The 27,585-nt window shown below is 50.5% G+C and overlaps 1 protein-coding gene across 4 annotated transcripts in view; it reads left to right on the top strand.

Moving 5' to 3' along the window:
* Positions 1-13,526: 13,526 nt before the first annotated feature.
* Positions 13,527-27,585, top strand: part of FBXW11 (F-box and WD repeat domain containing 11) — a 77,333-nt gene continuing 63,274 nt past the window's right edge. For 2 of the 4 annotated variants that reach the window (XM_017830416.1, XM_017830414.1), the window contains exons 1-2: positions 13,527-13,634; positions 21,403-21,482. Coding sequence is in view for 2 of the 4 variants with exons in the window: in XM_017830415.1 (XP_017685904.1) it covers positions 13,590-13,634 (45 nt within the window). In the remaining 2 variants the exon portion in view is untranslated. The remainder of the gene's footprint in view (positions 13,635-21,402; positions 21,483-27,585) is intronic. The other 2 variants (XM_017830415.1, XM_017830410.1) reach the window with 2 other exon arrangements.

Raw genomic sequence — 27,585 nt, 5'->3', positions numbered from 1 at the left:
GCCTCCAGCTGTGCCAGGGGAGGGCCAGGTTGGACAGCAGGAGGAATTTCTCCCTGGAAAGGGTGTTCAGGCACTGGCAGGGGCTGCCCAGGGAGGTTTGGACTCCCCACCCCTGGAGGTGACCAAGGAAGGCCTGGCCGTGGCACTGAGTGCTCTGGGCTGGGGACAAGGTGGGGATGGGGCACAGGGTGGGCTCGATGATCCTGGGGGGCTTTTCCAGCCTCAGGGATCCTGTGTTTCTCCAGCACATTCACTTGCTTGTTTAAGCTGTAGCTTAAAACCTCAACTTCAGAATCACAGAATCAATGAGGTTGGAAAAGACCTCTGAGGCCAAGTCCAGCCCATGAGTGATCACCACCCTGTCAACTAGACCAGAGCACTGAGTGCCACATCCAGTCTTCCTTTAAAGATGGGAGGAAAAAATCCAACACCCCAAGTCCAAAGGCTGTTGTGCTATGAGTGTTACCTGTGGTGATCTCCTGAACACCTGAGGCAGGTGAAGGGCAGCCTGCAGGTGCAGAAACCTGCCCTTAACCTTCCAGTCACAGAACACCTGAGCATTTTTTTTCAGGGGCCTTTCCTGCCCTCGCTCCTGGCGCCGGACCCGCACAGACCAGCTCAGGCTGAGGGCCTGAACTGCCACCTCTGGTCTCTGCAGCCAAGCTCAGTGTAACCAGGGCTGTCCAGAGAGCACCTGCCTCCTGCCCCAGCTGGGAAGGCAATACGGGAAAGACATCATTAGTATCAGGAATTTTAAGGGATGTGTGAAATCATCTCCTGGCTGGTGTTGCTCAGCTGAGATGCTCTGGCTGAGGCTGAGCATCCACCTTCACAGCAGAGCAGCAGGATCTGGGTGGGAGGCTCTTTGCCTGTTGCTGTCACATGCAGGTTGGTGCAGCAAGAGTTGTTCTTGAGACCTGAGGCTTCCCTTTTTGTAGTCCCTGCCTCCGCCAGTGTTTGATCTGCAGCTGGAGCAGACGGGAGGGTCTGGGCTTGCTGTCCTTGGGTCTCCGGATACCAGAGTTTCGGAGATGTGCCATTTCTGCTGGAGCAGAAATAACAATGATGCACAAATCTCATGCTGTCTGTGACCTAAGTACAGAAAAGGGATCACCATTCATCTTGTGGTACAGGTCAAAGCATTGAGCTGAGGTCAGCACCAAATGAAAAATATAAAAACGATCCCCTCAGTCAGCGCAGGCACAGGAGAAGCTGCTGCTTGCAGAAAACTGCCAACCCGTCTCTCCACTTGGTGTAACCAGGCCTGTGGATGTGTATTGTTGAAAAACCCCAAATATTTCTCATTTCACCCTTTACTGGCAGCACCAGCAAGCCTGGTTTCTGCTTTCCAGTTTTGCATTCTCGGGAAAGGAGGAGCAGCGAGGCCTGGCTGCTGTGGAGGGTTGCCCAGAGCTGTCTCCTCCAGTGTCACAGCTGCTCCACGCCAGACCTGCTTGGAAGCTGCTGTTTCCTCACTAATCTTGGCTGGTTCTCCTGTCTCTCCCCCTTCACGTTTCAGTGAGAAAACACAAGTGGGTCTCATTGGCCACGTGCCCTGAGACGTGTCTGGGACCCTCCAGCTGCCCCTGGAACACTTCCAAAGGCACCTCACCCTGACAGAAGGATGAGGCCACTGGAGAGAGAGGTGGTGAAACTCTTTTCTTCCTTCCAGCTGCCGAGATCCAGTCGCTGGGTCCCTTTCACCCTTCAGAAAGCAGTTCTGTTGCAGCCTGGCTTTTGTTCCGGTTGCACTCAGGTTGTTTCCTGGCTAAAAGTCCTGATTTCCAGCCTTTTTTCACACCAAATATTGCAGCGGATCAGGTGGTTTTTCCTGCTGTGTAAAGGTGAGCATCACCCTTGCAGTGCTCCCATCCAGGAGCCTCGACTACCTTCAGCACATGGAATTGATACAGCTTGGACCTGGGAAGGGGGTTTGGGAGGGGGTAAGTGTGGCCACTTCCAGCCACAAGCGGTCAGGGGCTGCAGGTTTGGGTTTGGGAGCCAGGCAGGATGGCTGGATTGGATGGAAGGATGGATGGATGGATGGAGGGATGGATGGAGGGAGAGAGGGAGGGATGGATGGATGGATGGATGGATGGATGGACTGGATGGATGGAGGGATGGATGGATGGATGGATGGATGGATGGATGGATGGACTGGATGGATAGCTGGATTGGATGGAAGGATGGATGGATGGATGGATGGATGGATGGATTGGATGGATGGATGGAGGGATGGATGGATGGATGGAGGGATGGATTTCCACCCCCCTGCCCGCCGGACCATGGGCTGGGAAATCCCTGGAAGGGATCTGGCCTTGATCAGCTGGAATTGAGAGAATAAATGAAGTGCCACTTCCAGGCTGTCCCGTGGAGCTGGTGCTGGGCATCTCAGAGTGGCTCAAAGCACACCCAGGGTCCCATCCCGGTGTCCAGCCGAGCTTGGCCGGGCACTGCCAGGGAGGGCTGGGGGGAGGCTCCGCTGCAGCGCCTGCAGAGGATCATCAGCTCCTGTTGCCTGCCTGCTTCTGTGTCCTCACACTGAAGGGCTTCAGCTCTTCCAAGCGTTCCAGCTGCCCATGCCCCAACCCTCAGCGTTACCTGCTCCTTTTCATGTCATGGGTAGTGAGCCCACCCTGCCCTCACTGCCTGCCCTGTTTGCTGTGAAGCTGCACCGTGTGCTCAGATATTCTGATAATGCACTTTTTAAACACCATTTTTTTGTCTTGCCGTAATTAAAGCCAGAATTCGCCCTTTCTAAGCTGTTATTTCGGGAGCTGGAGCCCGGCCTGTGCTGTTGTTGCTCACGGGCTGCAAATGCCATTGTCCTGGGCAGCCGAGCCCGGCCCGCGGCGCTGGGAGGCAGCTCTGGAATTCCACTCGGCTATTTTTAGTCGGTGGTGAAAAATTGCACTTCCAACACTTCTGAGTCGTTGTCAGGGCTTAAATAAATGAAAGAGCAAATCCTGGCTTCTTGCTAATGAGTGAGACAAGGGGGTGACCTCGAGCTGCTGCGGAGGCTGAGCTGGGGAAAGGGTGGAATTGGGGGTGGGGAGAGTCTGGCTGGGAAGGGGCTGGGAGGGGCTGGGACATCCCAGCTCTGCCCCAGCCACTGCTCCGTCCTGCTCGGTGCAGGTATTCCATGGCCACTGCTGGGGGCTGACTCCTGGCTCCTTGCTCTTCTCCCAGTGCCCCTCTCAGGCTGGTCCCAATCCCCTCTGCCTCCCCGGGCTCCCCCTCGGCTCTGCCGTGGCTGTGGCTCCCTGGCTGTGCTGTGCGTGCAGGTCTGCTCCCCCCAGAGCCACCTCAGTGCCCACCCTGGATGTGGCAGCTCTTGGACAGCCAGGACTGGGAGGCAGGAGCTCCTGAAGGAATCTGTGTGTAAGTCCAGCTGTCTGAATGTCCAAGTGTTGGACTCTTCCCTACAACCCCAACCACTTCTGGAGCTCTTAAGGCACAACCAGTTTCTAACCCAGGTTCTTCTTTTTAATGCCAGGGCAGGACTTTCCTGAGGAGCAGCTTCACCTGTTCCAAGTTTCCACGTTGGCACAAACCCCTCCTGTGGCAATGCTCTCTCATGAGCACCACCTGTGAGGTGCAGCCATGCTGTGTCTCCTCTCCAGCTTTTCTGCTCCAGACTAAACAAACCAGCTCCTTGGTGCTTCCCCAGGGATCAGGGTCCTGGCCACACTCCTGCAGCCCCTGCCAAGGCACAGGGCACAGCTCGTGCTGCTCAGCCATGGGGGGGTTGGGATGGTTTGGGGGGCACAGGAGGGCACTGACTGGGTGTGCAGGAAGGATGTCAGAGGACAGACCTTACCCCCAGTGGGGAGGTTCTGCACTGTCATGTCTAAATTGACCCCAGATAGCAGAGAGGTTTGTGTTATCGGAAGACAGAGGGGATGGAGGCGGGAGACTTGCCTGGAAGGTAAAAGTGAACGAAAAAGCCGTTTTCCAGTGAGGAAAATGGAAACTGTAGAGGAACTGGGAGGCAGAAGAGAAGAGGGAGGGCTGCCTGGTCTCCCCTGGGCACTGCTGGAGCTGGATGCCATCCTTCAGGAACACTTTGCCTGGCCACAGATGTCCCCAGTGTGGGGACACTCCTGCTGCTGGGCCTGGCTGAGGTGGAGGTGTCCCCCCTTGCTTTGTCCTGCTGCCATGGTGCCTCCCCCCAGGTGTGGGGGTGGGACACCCCAGTCCCTGTCACTGGGTATTTTGGGGGTCTCAGCCTTCCAGCGCAGCACGTGGCTCCCACAGCTCCCAGGATCTCCCTCTGGGCCGAGCCTGGGTGGCTCTCAGAGAGATTGGAGCTGTTCAGAGGCCTGGAAACATCCGTGGGTGTGAAGGTCACCCCCATGGGGGTCCTGATTGTGGCCTTCCAGTGCCTGAAGGAGCAACCAAAAGGATGGAGAGAGACTATTTCCAAGGGCCTGGCGTGACAGAACAAGAGGGAATGGATTCAACTGCCAGAGGGCAGGGTTAGATGGGATATTGGGATGGAATTCCTGGCTGTGAGGGTGGGGAGGCCCTGGCACAGGTTGCCCAGAGAAGCTGTGGCTGCCCCTGGATCCCTGGAAGTGTCCAAGGCCAGGTTGGATGGGGCTTGGAGCAACCTGGTCCAGTGGAAGGTGTCCCTGCCCATGGCAGGGAGGGAATGAGATGACCTTTTAGGTCCCTCCCAGTCCAGGCCATTCTTGCTGGGCTGGACATCCCCCCCCCCATGGGCACAGACCCTGGGTGCTGTTTGGGAGGTGCCCCTGTGCCACATCACCCATTGTCTCATCTCCTGAGGTTCAGGCTACCAGAGGAATCAAAGAACTGCTGTAAATATGTCAAAATATCAGAATACACCCGAGGCTCAGGAAGAACTGCTGTTCCTAAGCCTCTCTCCTCAAAAACCTGCCTTTCCTTTGGTGTCTGGCCAGACAGGAGGTGTTGGGAGCTCCTGCAGCTCAGGCTGCACTGCACAGGACAAGAAACCTGGGGCTGCTGGGGGCCAGCAGGGATGGCAGGACCCAGGGGGACCCTCAGGGCATTAATCCTTCCCAAAGTCCACACAGCTGCAATTTGTGGTAAAAAAATAACCTGGAAGTAAATTCCAATGAAGACCAACAAAAGGGCTGGGGCTTTTCCCTTTCACTTGCAAGCCCAGCAGGAGGTTTCATCCCTCACTGCCCAGTGCTGGGATAAAGCCCCTGTGTGAGACTTGCTTTTGTTCTCAGTTCTTCTGATGGGATAAGTGGGCTGCTCTCAGTCCCTCCTGTTTGCTGGGATAGGTGGATGTGCCCGAAGGGCTCTGCAGAGTGAAGCAAGTCTTTTGTAGCTTTATTGTCATCCTCCAATCAATTACTGGCTTCAGGAGGTTGTCTTACCACTGGCAGGACACCAGCTGCCCCAATGTCACCTCCTGGAGCAGGCTGGAGAGCCAGCACTGCCCTCTGCCACACGTAGGAGCTCCTGTGCTGCTCCTGCAGCCAGCGCCGTGTCCTGGGTGGATCTGCCCCGAGCAGTCCCTGGGGGCTCTTCTGTCTTCTGGTCTGTACATTTAATTCAATGTTGAGGGCTGAGCTTTGCAGCATTTTCACCACATTTGATCCAATTCTTGAGGGCACCCACTGTAATTGCAGCAACCAAAGCAAAGCTGGGGCTCAGTGAGTTGCTGTCACTCGACAGGGACAATCCCTGGCTGTGGTGGGAACATGGTCCAGTTCCAGCTGAGGTCAAGTGGAGTCCTTGGGGCTTGTGGTTGGCTCAGAGCGATGGCAGCACCACATCCTCTGCACTGGGGCACCTGCAACATTGGGGCAGTTTGGGGGGACACAATGGAAGGGAGAGATTGAGCCATTAGAGAGTGTCCAAAGGAGGGACAGGGAGATGGGGAAGGGCCTTGATTTGAAGGTGTGGGAGGACACTGAGGGCACTTGGTGTGTTCAGCTGGAGCAGAGGAGACTGAGGGGAGACCTCACTGCAGTTCCAACTGCCTGGGCAGGGGCAGAGGAGGGGCAGGGACTGAGCTCTGCTCTGGGGGGACCAGGGACAGCAGCCAGGGAATGGCTGGAGCTGTGTCAGGGCAGGCTCAGGTTGGATCTCAGCAAAAGGTTCTTCCCCCAGAGGGTGGTTGGACACTGCCCAGGCTCCCCAGGGCAGTGGGCACAGCCCCAAGGCTGCCAGAGCTCCAGGAGGGTTTGGCTGATCCTCTGGGGCACAGGGGGTGACTCTTGGGGCTGGGCCTGTGCAGGGCTGGGGGTTGGACTGGATGGTCCTTGTGGGTCCCTCCCAACTCAGCACATTCTGTGATTCTGTGATTCCATGATTTACTTTGCTCCAGCCCCTTTTAGGAGTGACACCCCCAGCCTCAGCTTCAGGGAAGAAGGTTTGGATCTGGTTTTGACTCCTGCAGCAAAAGGGATGCTGAAGTTCCAGGCAAGGGATGCAGAAATCCTTTTTGTTATTGTCCCTCCTTAAAATCCAGGTGAGAGCCCTGGAAAAGCTGCAGAGCAAGGCTGGCTCCGAGGATAAAACAGGGATTTTGTGACTCTTTTTTGTTCTCTTCATTCATCCAGTACAAGGTGAAAAAATTTTTTAATTTCTTAAGTGTCCAAAACATGCTGAAGGCATCCAGAGAAAATAAAGACATTGCTGGAATAACCTGACTGTGTGTCTACAGAGAGCATTTGCCAGGGACAAGTCAACAGGACAAGAGGACACGGCTTCAAGCTGTGCCAGGGGAGGGTCAGGTTGGACATCAGGAGGAATTTCTCCCTGGAAAGGGTGTTCAGGCACTGTCAGGGGCTGCCCAGGGAGGTGTTGGAGTCCCCACCCCTGGAGGTGTCCAAGGAAGGCCTGGCCGTGGCACTGAGTGCTCTGGGCTGGGGACAAGGTGGGGATGGGGCACAGGGGGGACTCTGTGGGCTGGGAGGGCTTTTCCAACCTCAGGGATCCTGGGATTCTGTGAGTACAGAATCAAATGCAGTGTAAACATGAAATAAATAAACAGAAAGGTGCATGGGGTCTGGGTTGGGGCTGGGTTTGGTTTTGATGTTGGGGTACCAGTGCTGTGAAACAGCATTTGAGTGCCCCCAGTGTTTGAACATTGTGGGTGATGTGGGGAGGAGCTGGCCTGGGGCTGGGGGTGGCTCAGGGCTGTGTCTGTGCAGAGGTGCCCCCCTGGCAGGGCAGGGGGTGTGGGGGGGCTGGGCATACCAAACCAGGCTCAGGTGGGGCTGGGGATGCTGAGTCAGGCTCAGGGGAGAGGCTGCAGGTGACTCCAGCCCCAGAGGTGCCATCCAGGACAGAGCAGTTCCCACCCCAGAAGTCCCCACAACCATTTTGCACCAAGTGGAACGGTGTCCAACAGCTCAGTGTGAGGGGTGTGAGGGCTGGGCAGCTCTGGGGACTCAACCAGTTTCAAATATGGTTTATTACAAACTGAAGGGTTTTTTCATAGTACTCTCAAGCTGACACTGTATGAACTCTTCCCACCTTGTAAACACCTTTCTGAATTGTATGAGCTGATGGGTTTTCGTAGTTTTCATATGACTGGCAGTTTGAGTCCATATTCAAGACCAAATCCCATCATACCAGGGAGTATTTTTTTACTGACTTCACCTGCCTGTGTGAAGTGCAAAGAGCAACTACTGCTGTTTTCCTACACCTGGGAGAGGGTTTCTGGGCCTGGGGGAGATTTGAGGAGCAGTGGGCTGTGAGCAGAGGACAAGAGGCTTAATCCATACTTTGGAACGTGATTTTCTGCCTCTCTCATCTTTGGACCACAAGCCCATGTCCTGCTCATCCCGTGGGCTGTGTGAGCTGTGTGAGAGCTGCACCCCTGAGTCACCAACACGGGCACTGCAGCTGCAGCCTCTTGCTGCCCACACTTGCCTCTCCCCCCCTTCCTTATATCCCAATCTTTATCCAGGGAACAAAGCCACAGGAAAAAAGAATTGCTGGACCCCATGCTTGGGAGTGTGGGTGAAGATCAGTGGGTGCCCTGTGCCCCAACACCCAAGGCAGCAGTGCCAGCAGCCCTGTGCCCACACCCTCGTGAGAAGCAGCTCTGGCACCACCCTGGGACACCACGAATCTGCTCATGAATCTTTTCCAGATCTTTAAAAAACCCATTGAACCCAGTATCAGCTCATTTTGGCTACAAATACTTCTTTGAAGGAAGAATAAATGTTTTCACGCTCCAAGTGCAGCCATCCCTGCCCTCACAAGAATGTTTATTTATATCTTACTCCTACCAGCTGGAAGTTCAATAATTATTCTTCCAGCAGGAGAATTTGGAATGGTTCTGCCCTTGCTTTTCTAGTGCTCTCACTGTTACTGGCCATTGAGTAACCCCTGATCCCTATCCAAACAGCCAAATAAACACTGCAAGATCCAAGATGAGGGTTTTAGTGAGTAGACTCTGTTAGTCTGGGGATTTCAGGAAGGCATCTGAAATTTGGAAACGGATACCCACAGAGCTGCTGGAGGATTTGAGCAGCTGCCTCCCACCAGCCCCAGAGCAAATCCCAGAGACTGTGTCATTTTGTCACTGCCTGGCTCTTACTTTAACTTGTTTTTCCCTGCCTCAGCCTGGATCAGCAGTGGCACTGGGGGCAGTGGGTGGGTTCAGAGCAGCCTGTGTCCAGTTGCTCATCTTGTGGGTGTTTAACACCCAAAGGCAGCCTTGGAATAAAGGTCCAAGCTGCCAGGATGATTCCCATCTGCCTGGGTTATCCAAGGCCTAAAAAAAAATGCAGGAAATGGGCACAGGCTTAGAAATAGTTCACTTTATTATCCAGAAAAATGTAGTGAGACAAACTCAAGTGGTGTCTCTTCCAGTACCCCAGCCCAGGTGTGCTGTGGGGCTGGTCCATGGCAGTGTGAGCCACAGCCAGACCATCCCGCGTGGGAATAGAGTTTGGGGAGGATCAGGGAGCAAATCCTCCTGTGACAAATGAAGGTAGCAAAAACAGGGACTTGAAATGATGGCCAAGGCTCAGCAGGGTCAGCCCAAGGTGCTGGTTTGGGCCGGGGCCGTGTCCTGGTGCACGCCCAGACAGGGTGACACGGAGCTCTGAGGGCAGTGCTGGGCCTGAGACCTCAACACAAGTTGTCCAGGGTTTTTTTAAACACCTGATTCCTTTTGCTTTGGTACAGTGAGGATGACATCACCCTCGATGGATTCTGGCCCTGTTGCACCATGTGGAGATATCTCCGGGTTCCTTGGCACCGGGACTTTCCCTCTTCCACTTCCTCTCATCCTCATCCTCACAGGAGAACAGGCAGAGCGAGTTCTCTTGGGCTGAAACTGCCCCACCGCCCGGGTGTGCTTCCACCTGAGCAAGGTCCTCATTAGCACTAATTACCAGCCGTGTCCCTGCGTGGCTGATGTGACACAGATCTGTCACACACCGGGGAGGAGCTCCTGATAAGGCCTTGTCTCAGCAGAGCACACGCCCAGAGACTGCTCCCCAAATTGCTGCAGCCTGGGGGTCAGGTACTCATGGGAATATCGTGCTTGAATCATAGACTGATGGAATCACTGGGGTTGAAAAAGCCCTCCAAGAGCATCAAGCCCACCCTGTGCCCCATCCCCACCTTGTCCCCCAGCCCAGAGCACTCAGTGCCACGGCCAGGCCTTCCTTGGACACCTCCAGGGGTGGGGACTCCAAACCTCCCTGGGCAGCCCCTGCCAGTGCCTGACCACCCTTTCCAGGGAGAAATTCCTCCTGCTGTCCAACCTGACCCTCCCCTGGCACAGCTGGAGGCCGTTCCCTCTCCTCCTGTCCCTTGTTCCCTGGGAGCAGAGCCCGACCCCCCCCGGCTCCCCCCTCCTGTCAGGGGGTTGCAGAGCCAGAAGGTCCCCCCTGAGCCTCCTTCTCTCCAGGCTGAGCCCCCCCAGCTCCCTCACATGACTGACTCTCTCTCAGTGAGTTTGTATCTCAGAAAAAATTTATCAAAAACCTGGTTTTTCATCCATCTTATTAGGTCTTGGACATGTTACTCACGAGGTCTTACTTTGGGAGCTGCTCAGAAACAATTTGAATTTACAGATGCAGGGATCAATATCCCCTCTCTTGCTTTTCCTGGTGTTCCCTGCTAAAGCCAAAATGTTTGATTTTTTTTATAATGCTTTCCTTAATTAATTTCAACGTTTTTCTCTTTCTCTCATATCATAGGAATTGTTTTTGTCACTATTACAAGCAGATTACAGGAACTCGAGTTCCAGCTGACATCTCCTGCCACAGAGTGAGACCCACGGCCACTGCTGCACCATCCATTGGTGCAATGCATCAACTGCCAGAATGAGACACGGATTTACTCTTTCTACAAATAAATGGAAGATTCCCCCCCCCCTTTTTTATCCTTTTTTTCTTTTTTTTCATGTTTTCCTCATTTCCTATGTCCTGGCTATGTCCTTTCCGTAGTCAGGACACCAGCCTGGCTGTACAGCAGTACTTTGGAAAGCCCCAAGAGCATTGTGCTGGTCAGCAAATCTCTATTCTGTGTATATTTAGACTGAGACATGCTGATTTTTTACTTTGGTGTCACAAACAAATCTCTGCTGCCTTGGGTGATGTCCAGAGCAAACGTCTGATTACAGGGAGAGCAGAAGAGGCTGGATTTTGTCCCATCTCAGTCTCGGTGACACCTCTGTGAGCTGGCTGAGGGGGAGTTACACAACGGGTGTGATTTGACCTGCAAGTCCTTTGTTACAGGTCATGATGTGAAGGTGGAAGGAATTCAGCTCAGGTGCCCAGGGTTGACAGGAAAAGCCCTCGGATGGTTTTTCACCTGGAAATGGAGTGTTGTCCATTGAGGGTCAGCAGTGCTCACACAGCCCAGGCTGACATGGGCACGTGTGTGACTTTGGGCTTTATGGGCCCACTTAGAGGGACTTTGGGGCAATGGCGTGTTTGGTGTTGGCTTTGTCCAGAGGAATGTAAATGGGGCAGCTTTTGAGGTACATCAAAGTTTCACCCCCAGACTTGGAGCAGTAGCAGTTGTTTGCTGGGGAGGGAGACTTGCAGCTCCTGCACTTTTAAGTGCTACAAAAAGGGTTTAGAGTTCACAACAAGCATTGTCCTAAGCAATTTTGAATGGATTAAAGACATTTCTGCTGACACCAATGTCCTGGGAGGCAGGTGTGCTGTCAATAAGAAAGGACTTTGCACCATTCCCATTTGTCCATACTCCATCTCTCTACCATTTGGCGGAAATTCAAACAGGTAACGGAAAAAAATGCTTAGCAGGAAGCTCTGGGTCCATTTCCATGGCAAGCCCCAGTGCTGTGCTGTCACACCATGCTGCTGTTAGGACAGTTTGGATTTCAAATTCCAATGCCTGCTGCTGCATTTGGTCCCTGCTGTGTCATCTGCTGGCAGCCTGTGTGTCCTTGGTCCCCGAAGCACCTGAGTGCCTCCCATCCTGCCCTGGCTCCTGGGCGCTCCTGCCCCGCTGCAACGGGGGCACTGCAGTTTGCCTGTGGGATACAGACCCTGAAGGCTGAAAAAGCTGCTCCTTGCCAAAGGTTGAGGTTAAGTAGATGGAAATGCCATCACCTGAGCCAGGTGTTTCCATGTCCCCTTGCAAATACGGCACATCTCCTTTACAGGCTTTTGTATCCCACCCTGTCTCCCTCTCACCTGCACGAGAGGTTTTCTCTGCCAAGGCCCATTGGTTATTTCTGGATGCTGTGCCTGCTGTCAGTGGGATTGTGGTAAATAATCCCATGTCAGTGCATCCATGACAGGGATCCCTCTCCTCCAGGGCTGGCCCTCTGAGCAGCTGGAGGAGCAAAGCTGGCAGGAACAGGCACCCTGCTCAAAGGCACAGACAGGACAACCTGAGCCAGCAATGCCAGCAAGGTCAGGCCCGAGGCTGGGGCTTCTTAAATAAAACTGGTTATTAAATAAACAGCACAGTGTGCAGAACCAGCTCGTGATTCGGGGTATCACAGAATCCCAGACTGGTCTGGATTGAAAGGGACCTCAAAGCTCATCTTGTTCCACCTCCTGCCATGGGCAGGGGCACCTTCCACTAGCCCAGGTTGCTCCAAGCCCTGTCCAACCTGGCCTTGGACACTCGCAAGGACAGCCACAGCTTCTCTGGGCAACCTGTGCCAGGGCCTCCCCACCCTCACAGGGAAGAATTCCTTCTCCATATTTTCACCCCTGAGTCCCAGGTGGTGGCACCTCCTCCCGTGGCACCGTGGGCCGTGAAGGAGCTCGGAGGGGCAGGTGTCTCGTTTCCCAAGGTACCATCCTGTGTTGCAGCTCTTGGGTTTGTAACAGACATTCTGGGCTGAGCGAGTCACTCCCAGCTCTGCTGAAAGCAGAACTGGGTCAGAGCTGCTGGGACACCTTACAGGGACAGCTACAAACCCGCCCAGGGTCTCATTCTTCATGAAAACACGACCCGTCACACACCCCGGTACCCGGTGACACTGACGAAGCTCCCTCACCCCCTGAAGCTCCGTTCTCCTCCTCCCCAGGGCTTTCTCAGCGTTAATCAGGTGGATAGAGCCCTCAGGTTGGCATCCAGAGGGCGATTCCCTCTCTGGGTGAGCCAGAAGGATCCCAGAGCCACTTCCCTGAGCACAGTCCAGAGCGAGGGAGGGATTCTCCTAGAACTGGCTGCTGGAAGATTTCAGTCTTCCTGTGTTGGTCTGGGTGCAGAGCAGGAAAAAGAAGTCTGCTTCAGTAGTGGGATATTCAAACTGCCTGGGACAGAATTAATTTATTGAGAACAGAAAAGCGTCATCTATTTAAATCTGTTAATTTGCCACGGCAGGTGGGAGGGCAGTGGAGCAGGACAGGGTGGAGCAGAGGGAGAATTACGGAATCCCAGCATGGTTTGGGTTGGAAGGGACCTTACATCCATTCCCACCTCCTGCCATGGGCAGGGGCACCTTCCACTAGCCCAGGTTGCTCCAAGCCCCGTCCAACCTGGCCCTGGACACTTCCAGGGATGGGAAAGCCACAGCTTCTCTGGGCAACCTGTGCCAAGAGCTCGCGGCGAGCACACGCGGGTTCTCAAAGGCGTTTTTCCAGCGCTTTCGATTCCCCGTTTCCAGCACAAACCGCAGCGCGGCCCCTCCCACACACATACACGGACCGGCCCCACAGCGCCGCGGGGCCGCCCGTCCGCGGGAGCGGGGACACGGCAGAGGGGCTGCGGGCGCTCCGAGCGCCGCACGGTCCCCGTGCGCTCCCAGGGAGCCGGGACAGCCCCGCCTGTGTCGGTCCCCCCGCTTCCCGAGGGCTCCGAGGGAGCGGACAGCGCCGTTGCTGTTGGTCCCTGCGCTCCCCGAGGGAGCCGGGACAGCCCCCGGGGTGTCGCTCCCTGAGGGCTCTGCGGGGCCGTTCCCGTCACCCCCCGCGCGCGCGCGCCCCGCCCTCCTTCCCGCTCCGCGCGCGCCGTGACGTCACGGCTCGCCCCGGCGCGCGTGCGCGATCGCGTGCGCGTGCGCGCGGCGGGGGCGGGCGGGCCGAGCGGGGCCTGGCGGGCGCGGGGCGGCGGCGGCGGCGGGGCCGGGCCGGGCTGGGCCGAGCGGGGCTGGGCTGGGCTGGGCAGGGCTGGGCAGCGCCGCCGCCGCGATGGAGCCCGACTCGGTCATCGAGGACAAGACCATCGAGCTCATGGTGAGTCACCCCCCCGCGCCCCGCTCGCCCCAGGCCCCGCGGGTCCCGCCCCGCCGCTCTGAGGGGGCCGAGCCGGGGCCGCGCCCCCCGCGAGGCCCCGCCGGGGCTCCCCGCGGGTAAATCACTAACAACAATTAACCCCGCGGGGGCCGCGCCGGGCCGGGGGCGCCGCACGGACCCGCAGCGGAACGCCCCGGGGAGGGGGGTCCGGTCGCGCCTCCCCCGCACCCCCGGGCCGGGCCGGAGCTCCCGCCGAGCGGGGCCGGGGCCGCGCCGGGCCGGCACACACGGAATCACCTAACTGTGTATTGGTTGTACTCCTAATTAACGCTCACGCCGCTAAATTCACCGTAGCGGAGAGGCGGTCTGATAGGAGCAGTAGGAAGAGATGTTTTTTCTTTAATATAAGGAAATTGGGTCTCTTCAGTCAAATATGAGGGGCCCTTCGATTTGCTGCCTTTAGGCATGAATTAAATTCAGTTAGGAGCTAGGAGAGAATAATAATCAGTAAATATCTTCTAATTTATTTGCCATGAGCGTAACTGCTTTTTGTGCTAGGCATAATTTGGTATCACATAGGAGTTTTCATGCAGTTCTTCAGAATTGAGGGGCAGAATGCAAGTAATTTGCTGTTAAGGCACTCTGAAGGTGAGCTGGGTTCAGTGGAGACATTAAATGGGTTTTTTGGCCAGTGGAATTCTTGCTAAATTACCTGATCTGGAAAATATGAACTTTCTTTAAATGTATCACCTGGCCTCAAAAAGCAGAAATAAAATAGAAAAAGGGGAAACCTAAAAACCCTTTATGTTTCTTTCATTATTTTTACTGGTCGCTGAGGCCAAGGGCTTAAAAGCTGTTCCTGGGGAGCCCCCTGCCCTGGCCCCTGTGGATCCCTGGGGGACATCAAAGCCATCAGTGCCCTGCAGCAGTGAGGGGAAGGCTGGGGCTGCTCTGTGGGGTCCCTCGCAGGACCAGGCTCCTCCAGAAAGATGCCTGTGAAATTCCCGAGGGGAAAAGTGAGTTCTGGTGGCTTTTTCCCTCCCTGGAGCTGTGGTTTACTGACACCCCTCTGCTGGGGGTTGTGTGAGGTGCTCAAATAGCGTTTGGGGCTGCAAGGTTTGGCTCCCTCAACTTTCTTTCTTGTTGTTTTCTAAGTGCTCTCCTGTTTTAGTCTCTCCTGTTTGGGGGCCAGGCTGTAGCAGGAGGTAGCAAATGGAACTTTTGCTGGTAATTGTTGTACCCTCCATTTACAGCTGGAGCTGGGAAATATGCTGATCCATGCAAATATCTGTGGGGTTAGTAAGAGTTTCATTATGTAGGAGGAGGTTTAAGAAACAAATTTTTCTCTCTTTCACAAGAAATGAATATATGTAAAATTTTTAATAAGATGAACAGTTCTGTAGTTTCTAGCAGAAAATGGTACTCTGCAAAATGTAGATGGTAGCTGAATTGAATGTTAACCTAAGTGAGGGCTTGCACAGAAACACTTGTGTTTGAGTGGAAATGTTTCACTAAAACCGTTGAAAATCATCCCTACATGAAGACGTGGAGGTTTTGCCTTCTTGTGTGGTGTGGAAGGTGAGATTCTCCAGGAGGTTTGTTTAAATCCACAGAGCAGAAGCTGTCTGGGCTGAGTTTCCCATCAGGGATTTCTGTGTGAAATGAAAACTCGGGTGTTAGTGCTGGTGGGAAACATCCCAAAGGCTGGGGCTTAGGGCTCATCCCAGCCTGGCAGACTTAGGGGGGTGCTGTTCCTTTTGAGAGTGCTCTTGGTTACTAAAAGCAGGATGTTTTATGCCTCCCTGATACAGGAGATGCCATTGGTGCTCTCTGGGTGCTCCATTACTTCCCTGCAGTGCCAGGATGAATCTGTAGTAAATAGAGGAGCAAATGTGTGATGTGAAAGTTCTGAGGAGCAAACACAACCGGGTTCTGAGGGGCTGATAAACAAGAGATGATGTGTCAACACAGTAATTGCACGGAAGTTTCAGAACACGCTGTTCTAGCCCTCGACTTCCCTGGATAAATCATTTGCATTTATTTAAAGGAAAATCAGTCATGGAAATAGCACTCTTCTATTTTTAAAGCTGGAATTTAAGAGAAGTATTTTAAGGTTTCAAAGTGACAACTTTGATTTGCTGTATGAAGTTTTAGTGAGTGTTCCCAAGTCACTGTATCTCTTAGGACAGCTGAGGGCTTCCCGTGCCTGGTGCCAGTTCTGTATCCTGTCATCAGTCATTTCCAGGGATGAGCAGTGCTTGAGTGATGCCATTCCATGGCTTCATTTGCCTGTCCAGCTGAGCTCCTGGTGCCTGCAGAGGTGGTTGTGGGAGGCTCGAGGCCTCCCAGGTTTCCTGGGGCTGACTGGGGTGTGCAGAGTCAGGCTCACGGTGTGTGCAGGGGGACAGGCTCAGGGAAGGGCTGTGTGAGAGTGGGTGGGAAGTGAGGGGTGAGGAAGTAATCCAGAACAGATGGGGGGCCAGCTACAGTGATTGAAAGGGCTCTTTCTTCCTGGGCTTGGTTTTCTGAGTGAAATTAGATAACTGTGACCATTCTGCTCTTTTAAAGAACCAACCTTTTTTCTTTCTTAAGGTGAAGTACTAACAATGCTTTGTGAAATAGGTTTTGTTACCTCCGGAGTCTGAGTTGTGTATAAAATCTATGGTGTTCAGTCACATCAACCCTGTGACTTGCCTTTGATACCTGCTAAAAGCCTTGTGTTCTTCATTTTCTCAGGAAGCTTCCCTGCACCATACTTCAATTTTACCAGCAGCTTTCAAAGCAGGGGGTAATTAGCTGCTTAGTTTATATTAAAGTGGTTGTAAAAGAGTACATAAATATGACAAAGAAGGTTTTTTTAATACAGGTTAAAAAGTTAAGCATTTATGGGGTAAACTGTGTCCAGCATAAGATGTCGATAGTACAAGAAAATAAATCTGTTGCTCCCAGGCTGTGGTACCCACCAGACCCCTCCGGGCCGTGGCTCCTGTGTGTAAATTCTCACATCTGTGTTTCACTGTGCCCCTGGTGCCTGTGCTGTTCTCCAGACACAGATCCCCGTGCTGGCAGTTCAAATCCAGCAAGGCACTGCTCCGTGGGAGGAGCAGGAAAGGGTTATGGAAAGGCCATGCCTAGGAATAAAAGGGACAAGCACTTGTTCACACTGTGTTATCATTTGCATCTTGAAGTTCCATATGTGGAAAATAATCTTCCTAACACACTGCCTTCAGTGTCTAGAACGTCTCTGGCTCTCCTAAAAGCGTCCAGTGTTTAAGTACCTCTGTAAATAATAAATGAAGAACTCTAATTGAGTATCTTGCCAGAAATCTTTCCGGTTCTCATGGCAGGGCTTTGATGGGAGCTGAAGGTCTTCAAATCCGAAGGTACCAATTTCAGAAGGATGTGTTTCACACAGGCCTGCCTTGCCAGCAGCAGCTCCTGCTGTAAATCAGTTCCTTGGGTTACTGCAACTGGAGATGGTTGTGCCCCCAAACTATTTAAAGCTTTACAGTGCAAAATAAATCTCAGCATTCTGTTTGGAAACTAAAATACAGCTGCTGTGTGTATCTCAGGAGGGCTATAGTAGTCTGGCTTTTTTCTTCCTTGTCTCAGTCTTTGCAAGCCAAACAGGCAAAGCTGTATTTGTGGAAATTTTTTCCCACATATTCTTGGAGGAATCCTTCAAAGAGCGGACTTTTGTAGTGATGGAGATACAGGCAATGATCGTCTTTGCAGCTGAAACAAAGGAGGTGCTGTTCTGGCTGAAATGTCACTGGTTCTTAATCAAAGCCTGGGAGTAGATTGAGAGTTAGTAAGGCTTTTGTAAACCTGTGTGTAACCTAGTTGTGCTTTCTTCAGCAGGGTAACAATCTCTTGGCTCTGCAGTTATCATTTTTTTGATCTTCAGTAGCCAAACGAGCAGAGCTGGGAGCTGTGTGTTGGACATTAAAGCACGCAGGGGTTCATACATGGACTAAAGGCAGTGGCTGGAGCAGACAGCTGAAGAGGTGGTGCTTGGATGGGTGTTAGGAAGGCACAGCCTTAGGATGAGCCTGCGGGGCAGGGGATGTGAGGTCTGTGCTGCTGCCAGGCTCCAAGTGACAGTCCCATTTCAGAGAGTGCCTCCGAGAGGAAGGATGCAAAGCTAAAGAGAAGAAATTGCTGTGACTTTGGCAGCCACGCAGAAAATGGGAAGGAAGAGCTTAAGAACGTGAATTAGAGCGCAGCAACTGCATTTGGAGCCAGCAGAGTGGGGAGGAAATGAGGGAAGTAGACAAAGAAGTGTGGAAAGCTGCACCTTTTGGGAAGGGTTAGGTGAAGGAATGGTCTGACTGGGGAAATGGGATGGCAGAGGGAAGAAGGAGACTACAAAGATGCAGAAGTGTGAGGTTTGTGATGAGGGTGGCAGCAGCCGTCAGTTTATTCAGGTGAAGGAAAGCTGCAGATGTGCCAGTTGTAGGGAAAATTCTGAAAGTAAATTGCTTTTGGTTCTTAATAGAAAAGTTACAGTATCTTGAGGAGAGTCTGGTGTTTGACCAAAGTTTCACTTTTTCAGTCTCTTTCGAGGTTTGGAGGCTTTTTACCTCCCAGTGCAGTTCCATTTTGTACCATCAGTGAATTTTCCAGCTCTGCCCCACGTGAGCAGGGGAGGTGCAGCAGGGAGAGTTCCCTTGAGCTGGAACACGTGCACGGCTTCCTGTGCGAGAGCAGAGCAGCGTCCGGGGCTGCTGCCCGAGCCCTGCCCCGTGCCTGGGGATCCACATCCCGCTGTCCATGAGGAACGAGATCCCCTCCCCGCGGGCAGGCTGGGCTGTGCACAGCTGCCCTCTCTGAAGTGCTCTTGGGTTGCTCCTTTCCAAAGCACGTGGAGCATGTGGAGCACGTGTCTGCCATGGCTGTGTCACACGGTGCTCGCTGTATCCCTTGGGATACGGGGCTCTGAGCGCTGTGGAAAATTTGGGTCGCTGAGGAGCGTCGTGAGCAGCATGTCAGCAAAACAACCTGCCTTGTTACGAGCTGTGCCCTCAGAGAGGCTGGGAACGTGCTTTGAAGGACGGCTGTACCTTTTCATTTCCCCTGTGTTTTCTCACCCACCTTCTCTCGCTACACCACCGTGCTGTGTCTCTGCTGGGGGGTGTTGCTGTGCACTTGGAGGTCTCCGTTTCTTTGGCATTTCCAGATCCCTGTCCCTGGGCAGCTCCGGTGCTTGTGCAGCAGCATGTGAAGGGGGATTGCTGATGGCCCTACAATGAAATGGATGTTGCAGCAAACGTGCCAGTGTGAGAGGGATGATGTGTGGGAGAGAGTAAGAGGCCGTGGTTATGAGAGGGCTGCTCCGTGACAAGGGGTTTTTTTGTTGCAAGGGAGGAAATAAATTGAAGGGAAATGAGAATATTTACTGAGTTGTTTAAACTAATGCTGATTAGTAACAATCCTTTCCTTCCAGCTTTTTTCTTGGGTGATGTCTTCTTTATACGAGTGCCACTGTTTATGTTGTTACATAATCTGATTTCTTGGTTTGATTTTTATGGCATCATTATTCACGGAAAATCCATTTTTTCTGGAAAATCCCTTCCTTCCCACCTTTATTGATGTATTTATGAGCTCAGTGGTGTGACATCTGACAGCCTACTCTGCTTTCCTGTACCACTTCCACACATTTTCCAATATGAGCAATGCATGACCGAGACCAGATAATGCAAAAGTAACATAATGCTGTTTGTGTTTTGATAACCAAAAAGCACTGACTCTTTTTGAAAACTTAATTTGCTTCTCATGCAGGCTAAATTAACAACGGGAACGTTTGAAGGCATGTTGTTTCTTCGGTGCTTTGTTAATCCAGGTCCCCGCAGGACTTGCATCCTTGTATTTCCACCCCAGGAAACTACCAGTTTTATTTGGGATCAAAGAGTAGTTCAGCTTCCCAGGCCTGTTTCTCATATGAATACAGCTGGAAATTTGTAAGATGTAGTAGGGACCTGCTTGATAGGAATAGGGACTGATGTGGTTTCTGGGGAAAACAGTGAAAACAAAGCTTTTGTGGGTCAACTTCTGGCTGTGGCAACACTACAGTATTTTGTTTTGCTCATTGACTTGGAGGAGAATCACAGCTATGTATATGTGTCTATTCAGTGTACAAGTTGCAGGGCTGCACTTTGAGTTTCATTCCCTGAGGAGTTTGTGAATGTGGAGTTCTGGTACAGAAGTTGTGACACGTGCACTGTTTGCCTTTTTGAGAGATGTGTGGTTGTATTTCAGGGTGGTTTGCAGGATGGGACTGTGTTCAAATCTCCCAGCCTTTTCAGTGAAGCCAATTTCAAGTTTTCAGACAAAAATACCTACAGCTGTTTGAAAATCTACACTTAGAATTTGCAAAACTTAGTAATCTGCAGTTTGGATTTGATAGAGAATCTCTTGGGGCATGGAAGGACTGGCCAGGGAAACTTGTTATTCAGGCTGTCTCCATCACACCAGTCCTTCTCCAGACCAAAATCAGACCTGTGCTGTGACAATTGCAAATAATTTTGAGGTTTGCCTTCATGGAGGAATGCCTCTCCTTCCAACACCCTGCTGGCTCTGCGATGACTTAGCAAATCAGTACATTTATGTAATTTTGATAGATGACTTCTTGCTGAGCTGTATTGTACTCTTAAAATTCTGACTCATATGCCTTAACATCTTAGTACTTTTCTTGGCAGCCTTAAAAAATCATACATTGGACATGGTACTGGGCCTACAGTGCTGCTTTGTCCTTGAAATGCTGCCCTGTAATTACTATGGCCTTACCAGTGGTAGAAAAGCAGGAAATTGGCCCAGGATAAAGATGCTCCTTTCTTTGGGAAGCTGTGGGCAATCAGGGGCACTCATGTCCTCATGGAGCAGTTTCTTGACACAGCTGGGAACAGTTGCAGTTTCTCCTACCCTTCTGAGTTGCTGGTGCCTTGAGATGGGGAGCACAGGCTGAGGAACACTCGATTCAGCTCCCTGGAGGGGCTGGAGAGCAGGGCAGAGGGTGAGAGACAACCGTGCCGTGCTCATCTGGGGGTGTGGCAGCATTTGGTTCTAGAAAACCTTGCTCTTGCTTCTGGCTGCTGGCAGGGGAAGTTTTATAGGCCACGGCCCAGGCTTTTTGAAGATCTCTCTGAAAGGCTCACAGTTTGTTCTCTGTAGGATGTGCTTTCTGTGACACGTGTAGTGTGAGTTTTCTGCAGACTCCATCTTCTTTTAGGGGTTACTGTTCCAGCTGCTTTAAATGAGTCACCTAAAGTGTGCTGCTGACAGTACTGGCTGGAGGCCTTTTATCTCTTTGCTTAGCAGGAGGTGACATTTTCTTGTTTCAGGAGTAGCGGACTGTGTCTTCCTCTCTCCTGGTTCTGGATCAGGAGAAGCACATGGGGCTGTTTGTCCTGTGCATGGCCCTTGGGGCAGCTCCTGGAGCGGCCCTGCGAGGTGTGAGCTGGTGCTTGGAGCTCTAGTATTTGTTTTGTTGTTTGCACTGTAGTTTCTTCTCATCTTCTTTAATCTTTGCAAAGTGAGCTGTAGCCCCAAAACACTTGTTCATTGGGTGATTCAGGGTAGGGGAAGGAGCAATTGTTGTCAGTAAATCCGTTTCTCTGTCTTAGATCCACCAATCCGCCGCCCCACTAACGCAGTCGGTGCCGGGCTGGTCAGTGCCTTGTCTCTAACAGCTTTAGCAGTAATTGGGCTTTCGTTCAAGAAAGAAGTAGATACACCAAGCTGAAGATGATTGGCTGCTCTCTTTTAACAGACAAGTCTGAGAAGGAAAACCCATTCGAATCCCCTTTCATTCTGGATTGGTGGATCTGAAGCCCAGAAACAAAGTTTCAGGTAAGATGTCACCCTGTACTATATCTTGCTGCTTCTGCTTAGATGAGTTTGTCCGCACATTCAGTCTCTTGCTTTAACTGCTTCATGTCCCCGAAGTGTTTGGACACAGAGAGTCGGCTGCTGAGCTCGCAGTCAGAAAGGGCATATCCAGGAGTTACAGTAGGACTGTAGGGAATTGCTGGTCTACTGTGAAGGACAGGCCTAGGAACATGAGGCAAACTTTTGTGGAACTGGAAAGCCGTGTGTGCAGGGGCACGGGGTGAGTGGCTGCCACATCCTGCCTCTGGAAGGGCAGAGCAGCCTTGCCAGGGACTGCATTGAGCTTCTCAGCAGAGTTCAGGGAGCTCACAGAGCTCACCTGCTCTGAGTTCTGATGGCTTCAGCAGAAATGGAGAGAGTTTCTCTAGTTGTTCCTAGTACAAACTCCTGTAGCTTTTCCTGCTGAAATGCCATTTGAAATTCTGTTGTGGGCAGTGTCCTAAACCCTTTGTGGGATTTCAGTGGGAAGATCTGTCCCCAGCTGCTTTTGGAGGTATCTAAGCCAGGTGTAAGGCAGGGCCTTAGGGAGGAGCCTTGAAGTGATAGCGGGTTTATTTCAGAGCAGGGGAGAGTGGTTGTATTTTGAGTCTCATTCATCTGAGATTTTGAGATGACTGTAAAAGGCTACAAGATGTTGTCTCAGAGGGTACTTTTGTGCCTCAGGAAGGAAAGCTGTGTCCCTAACTGGTAGGAAAATAAAGTTCTGCCAGTTCAGTATATATGGTGTGAACAGGAGAGCTGCAGCTCTCCGAGTGCCCAGCTCTATTGTCAGTTAGTGCTTTGATGAACTTGGCAGCTTATTTCCAAAGTCACTCCAAAGCAATGCCTCTCAATTCCTTTGGACAATAGTAGCAATAACACTAAGCCACTCGTGTGTTCTCTCTGGCAGGGAGTTGCTGCAGCAGTTGGTAAGGCCTCAGTATTTAACCTCCTGTACCAGAGACTCTCCTAGGTGCCACTGTTGTTTTAGCTCTGCGTTTGTCTTGCTGGCGTGGTATTTTGTGCAAAAGTTATATTTGAATTTAATCGATAAATACATGTGTAATGAATTATTTGCGCACAGGGTGCTGTTGGTTTTTGATTTGGTTTTTTGAGTAGTAGAATTTTATTTGGTTAGGGTGGAGAGGTGTTGGACATGCTGTTTTAGTGTAATTCTTTAAAATAAACCTGGGGAAAATCTAAGGGAAGTACTTACTAACCTTAGTCTGGCACATTCCTTGCAGTCTTATCTAATATCAAATTGAATTTGTCCCATGCACCTACCAGACTCACTTTGGAGTTAAAACTGTAAAATAACATCTTCCTGTGGAATATTTACTGTTCAGGGTGTGCCTTTTTCTAAAAAGAGAAAATAAGGAGGCAGAAGTGAACTTGGCATCTTTTATGATGAAACCTGAAAAGAGGAAATAATTCAAAATACACTGAGGGGGGAAAAAAGAGGAAGCATAAATGTGTGCTCCTGCTGATCAAGATCCCCAGTGTTATGATATTTAATATTGCTTAACTTTTGGAAACATGAAACAGCCCTACAAAGGCAGCAGTAGAGCTGAGCAGGTTGATGGCTTTGTTCTTGCCCGTGTTTTGAATCTTACATTTCAGAAAGTACAACATAAGGCAGCTCTCAGAACTGTGTCAGTATTTCTGCACAGCCTCTGGTGTACAAACCCTGGCTGTGAATCCCGAATTTTGTTATGTGAGAGCCCAGGCTTGGACCTCAGGAGTGTGTGTAGTCGGGGGTTAATATTATTGTTAGTTATGTTAGGCCTCACCCTTAAAAACTTAATACAGAAGAGAGTCTGAGACAACTTTTAACATGTTAGACAAGTTTCAGCCACATTTTTGTACGTGTTGAACTCACTCAAAGTGTCTCCTGTCCGAGTTGGCAGCGCTGGGTCTCTTTTCCCCAGCTGTTATGTGCTCAGAGCAGGGGTGCTGCTGTCTGGGGGTGTCTGCCCCCTCTGTTCCTGCTGCAGGAGAACAGGGGAAACCCTTTGCTTTGGAAATGGCCTTCTGAATGTAACACAGGGTGTGTTAATGCAGAAGGGAGTTTTGGAACTGGGGGAGTTGGGGTGTATGTGCATGAAGGAAGGAGGGTTAATCTAAATACTGTGTATTTTGGAAAATTTAGATGATTTCAGTTCATGTTCAGAGTGATTTACACAAACGAATTAGGATTTTCTCCCTAGTCCTTTGTGTCTTCCTGAAAATGAGCTGCTGCATCTGACGAGTCTTATCCTGATGAATAAATTATAATGGAGTAAGATGGTTATTATATTCAAGGAAAGCATTTTATCTTCTCTCCACTGAACCCATATTCCTTTTGTAGCATTCATTTGGTGTAGCACACGTGTACTTTGACCTCCAGGAGCAGAGTGGGACAGCGTTATCCATCACCCTCCTGTGAATTCAGTGTCCTATCTAGAGCAACGGTGTGGTAATGAGGAGAATTTATCTGATCAATTATTTTCCCTTTGTCTTGCTTTAAATTTCCTGATTCCTCACTTAGTGCTTTTCCCCAAATGCAAGAGCTCACGTGCAGATCTTGAATGGCTGTTGGAAAGTTGTTGCATTGAGCCACTTTTATTGGGAATGGCAAATCATTTGTCTAAATTGGTTTTCCTAATGGCACCATGACTCAGTTATTGGTTACCTATTTTTTTAGAATGATCTGATAATAAAGGAATAACCAAAAACATTTCACAAGTTAAAAAAAGTTTGCTACTGTGTGGATAATTATTTTTGAGAAAATCACTTTTGCATTTGTAGTTCATCCAAGGACAGAAATGCAAGAGTAAATTATATCTAAGACAGTTTTCTTGACCTGAAAATATAGTCCTCCTTAGATTGAAGCAGGTCACTGGGACACGTGTAGAACTCCGTGGAGTTTGGAAATGCGTTGTAGGGGTGGTGCTCCAACAGCCTTCTGGTCCGGACACTCAGGAGGTGCCGTGAGGCTGCGTTTGGCCCTGGGAAAGGCAGTGCTGGGGTGGCACCAACTCCAGCAGACTGGACAGAGCATGTGGACACCCTGCACCTCCAGGGGCCAGCGTGGGCTCGCAGTGGGCTGGGAGGAGCACGGAGTGCTGCCCTGGGCTGGGGGCAGCGGGTCACTGTCCCGGTCCCTCTGCAGAGCTGCCCTGTCGGAGCAGAGGTGCAGAGCAGGGCTGGGCTGTCCCCGGGGACACTGTGGGTGCTCCCTGCATGTCCCACACGAGTATTCACACACACCACACTGACATTCCTGCTTTCCCACCCCTCACATCCTCAGAGCACTCCTTCCCGTGCCCAGTGATTCACCACTGCTCTGCCTGGCACTCTGAATAAATCACTTACAGTAAAAGCTCCAGGTAAGATCTGGATGATATCCCAGCCTGCAAACCGGGATGGACTTCCAGCTGGCAACTGTGCCCTGCCGAGTGTAAAGTAATACTGAAGGCCTTGAAACAGTGCTACTGCTTTATGGTTTTCATGTCTTATGGTGATTAATGCTGATTTTTGAGAAACTGAGATCTGAGCTTGATATTAAATTTGAGTTGGGAGCATAAGGCTTTCCCAGGTGGTCAGACTGCCCTCAAATCCAAGTTTGCTTTTCATAAACACCCCTGTGTGCAGCACTAAACTGAGCCCTCAGCCGTGGAGAGGGGATTAAGTAGCAGCAGTTACCCTATAAATTTATCAATATTAATTGTTAATAATTGGAAATAAAGAAGTGTCAGTTCTATTGGTCCAGGCCTAAATCAAAGTAAACTAAGCAGTAAATCACCAGTGGTGAGTAGCATGTGAGTTTCTTACAGCTAAAAACCTGTACCTTTTTTGCCAGTTCAAATATCAGTTTATAGCCCTATGGACATCCAGAGCACAACCTAACCTTGCTGAGGAACTGATCTGCTGTCCCAGGAAAGCTGGGAAAAGCATGTCAGACCTTAGGATTTTTAAACTGAAAAGATTTGCTGGGTTCTGATGTTCAATTTCTGTGTAAGAAAAAAGTTGCTGCAGGAGGAGTGAATTAATATAGTTAGCCATGCTTCCTGGAAAAAAATGAAGTAAATTAGCTCCTTCATTTGTTTTACTGCATTTTCCTTTGGAATTCCAAAATGCCTCCCCTTGCCAATCTTTTTTGGATTCTGTCTAGAAACTGTTTGTAAAAAAACAAGGATATTTTTGCCTTATGACCCGAATTTCCCAAGCTGTAAATTTGGATTCCAGTAAATTCGGATCCAATAAGTGTGGATTCCTTAAATTATCTTGTATAAATAAAATGAATGCATGAAAACTTGCGAGGTCATAATTTTAATACTTTCTAAGAGCTGCAGCACAAGGCTTGGTTATGGAACTGCTGTAATTCTTGATTCTGACACTGCAGTGTTGCCATCCCTGGGCAGCAAAGGGATGCTGGTTCCATCAGGAATACCCACTGTAGTCCAGAGGCATTTCTTGAGCAATTTAATGTGCTTTATAGGATAAATGAGGGATTTTTCTTTTTAAGGGATACAGAAGTGTGAGGATTTCTGTGGGACATCAGTCTTTAATGATGCACTGAACCAAATGGTTTCTGGACATTTTACAGTGCTTTAACAAGACAGCAGTGCTGCAACCTGGGAGAAGTCCAGGGGGAATGAAAACTTTGGATGGTTCAGGGCCTGAGATGTTCAGGGCCCTTTTTGATACCTTCGTCCTAAAATGTTGGTTTGTTGGGTGAACACTGCTTTGTGCTTTGCTATTAATATAAGAAGTTCTTAGCATCCAAGATTTAAAGGCATTGAAGCATGTTCCTTTTTTACTGATACTACTGAGAATTTCCAGGTTTGAATACAAATGCAGCATTTGCATAGGCTGCTTAAATTTGAGATTTAAGGTTGAAACCTAAATCTTGCAATGTAATTCCTGGAGCTTTGTGTATAGAAGTAAAATCAATCATCTAATAATAAAATTAGGGTATGAATCCTTCCAAGTGTAAGGCATGGCAAAGGTCAGTGGGAGTTTCTGTGTTCTTGCCCTAGAGCTGAGAGCCCCTCTGTGCCCTGCAGACAGGGCCTTCAGGTGATCCCACAGCTCTCCAGACTTCCTGAAATCGTGCTGCATCTCCCCGGGATCCTGAGGAAAGACAAGTGGAGAGTGAAGGCACGAGTTCAGGCTTCTGCTGGGCAAGGTTAAGTCTGTAGTAACCATTAAACTTTTATTCCTGACAGTCCCTACGCAAGCAGGTCAAGCAATGACATGTCGGTGAACGCACAAATATTTGCACGTTCCTGTTTGGTGTGAAGTGGGAGGCAATATTTAATTTGTAGTGTTGTGCAATATGGTTTTATAAATCCTTTCAGTCAGGGTTTCGTAACCCTGTGAAAAGGCTTTTGTGGGGCTTCAACTTGACGTGGCAACAGCCTCGTTGTCTAATGTATTTTAAATTAAATTTAAAAAAATGTTCTTGAGTGACCCATCTTTCTTTTAAGTATTTAAAATTGAGCTTATTTAGGTATAAAGTAGTTCATAAAAGAAAAAGCAGTCTAACAACCTAAACTAGTGAAAAATAGTAAAACTGTTTAGCTTATAATTTATGGACACCTACAGGTTTAGATTCATTAAAAACATTATACTCGGCTTTGTGCACCTGATCTGAACATCTTAGGAGACAAGTTTGCTGTGTTTTTTGATCAATGATTTTTATTAAGTCATGTGAGCAGAATGAAATTTTTTTTACCAGACCTATATGTTTAAAAATGCAACATTTTCATTGGGCTTTAATAAATACCTGCAATGATTCCCTGAATTTTAATGGTTCCGTGTTGCAGAAACACCATACAGGAGAGAATTCCAGTGTGTTTTGATGCTGGGAGTGGCATTCTTGTCCTGTTCTTGCTTTAATTTCTCTCCTTAGCACGGAGATGAAAATATTACACTTTCTTTTGTTTTATTCATAAGACATGAAATGAAAACAATTAGTTTTTAACCCCTTCAGGTGCTCTGAGCTCTCTCCCCCTCCTCACTCCTGGCACAAACTGCTTTCCCGGGGGCTTCACCTCCCGTTATTCCACTGTCAGCTTTGGCCTGCATGGGGTTTCTCTTT

This window comes from Lepidothrix coronata, unplaced genomic scaffold, assembly GCF_001604755.1.
Source record: "Lepidothrix coronata isolate B3197 unplaced genomic scaffold, Lepidothrix_coronata-1.0 Scaffold178, whole genome shotgun sequence".
NCBI lineage: Eukaryota > Metazoa > Chordata > Aves > Passeriformes > Pipridae > Lepidothrix > Lepidothrix coronata.
The sequence above is the reverse complement of the archived record's forward strand: the minus strand, read 5'-3'. Positions and strand labels throughout refer to the sequence as shown.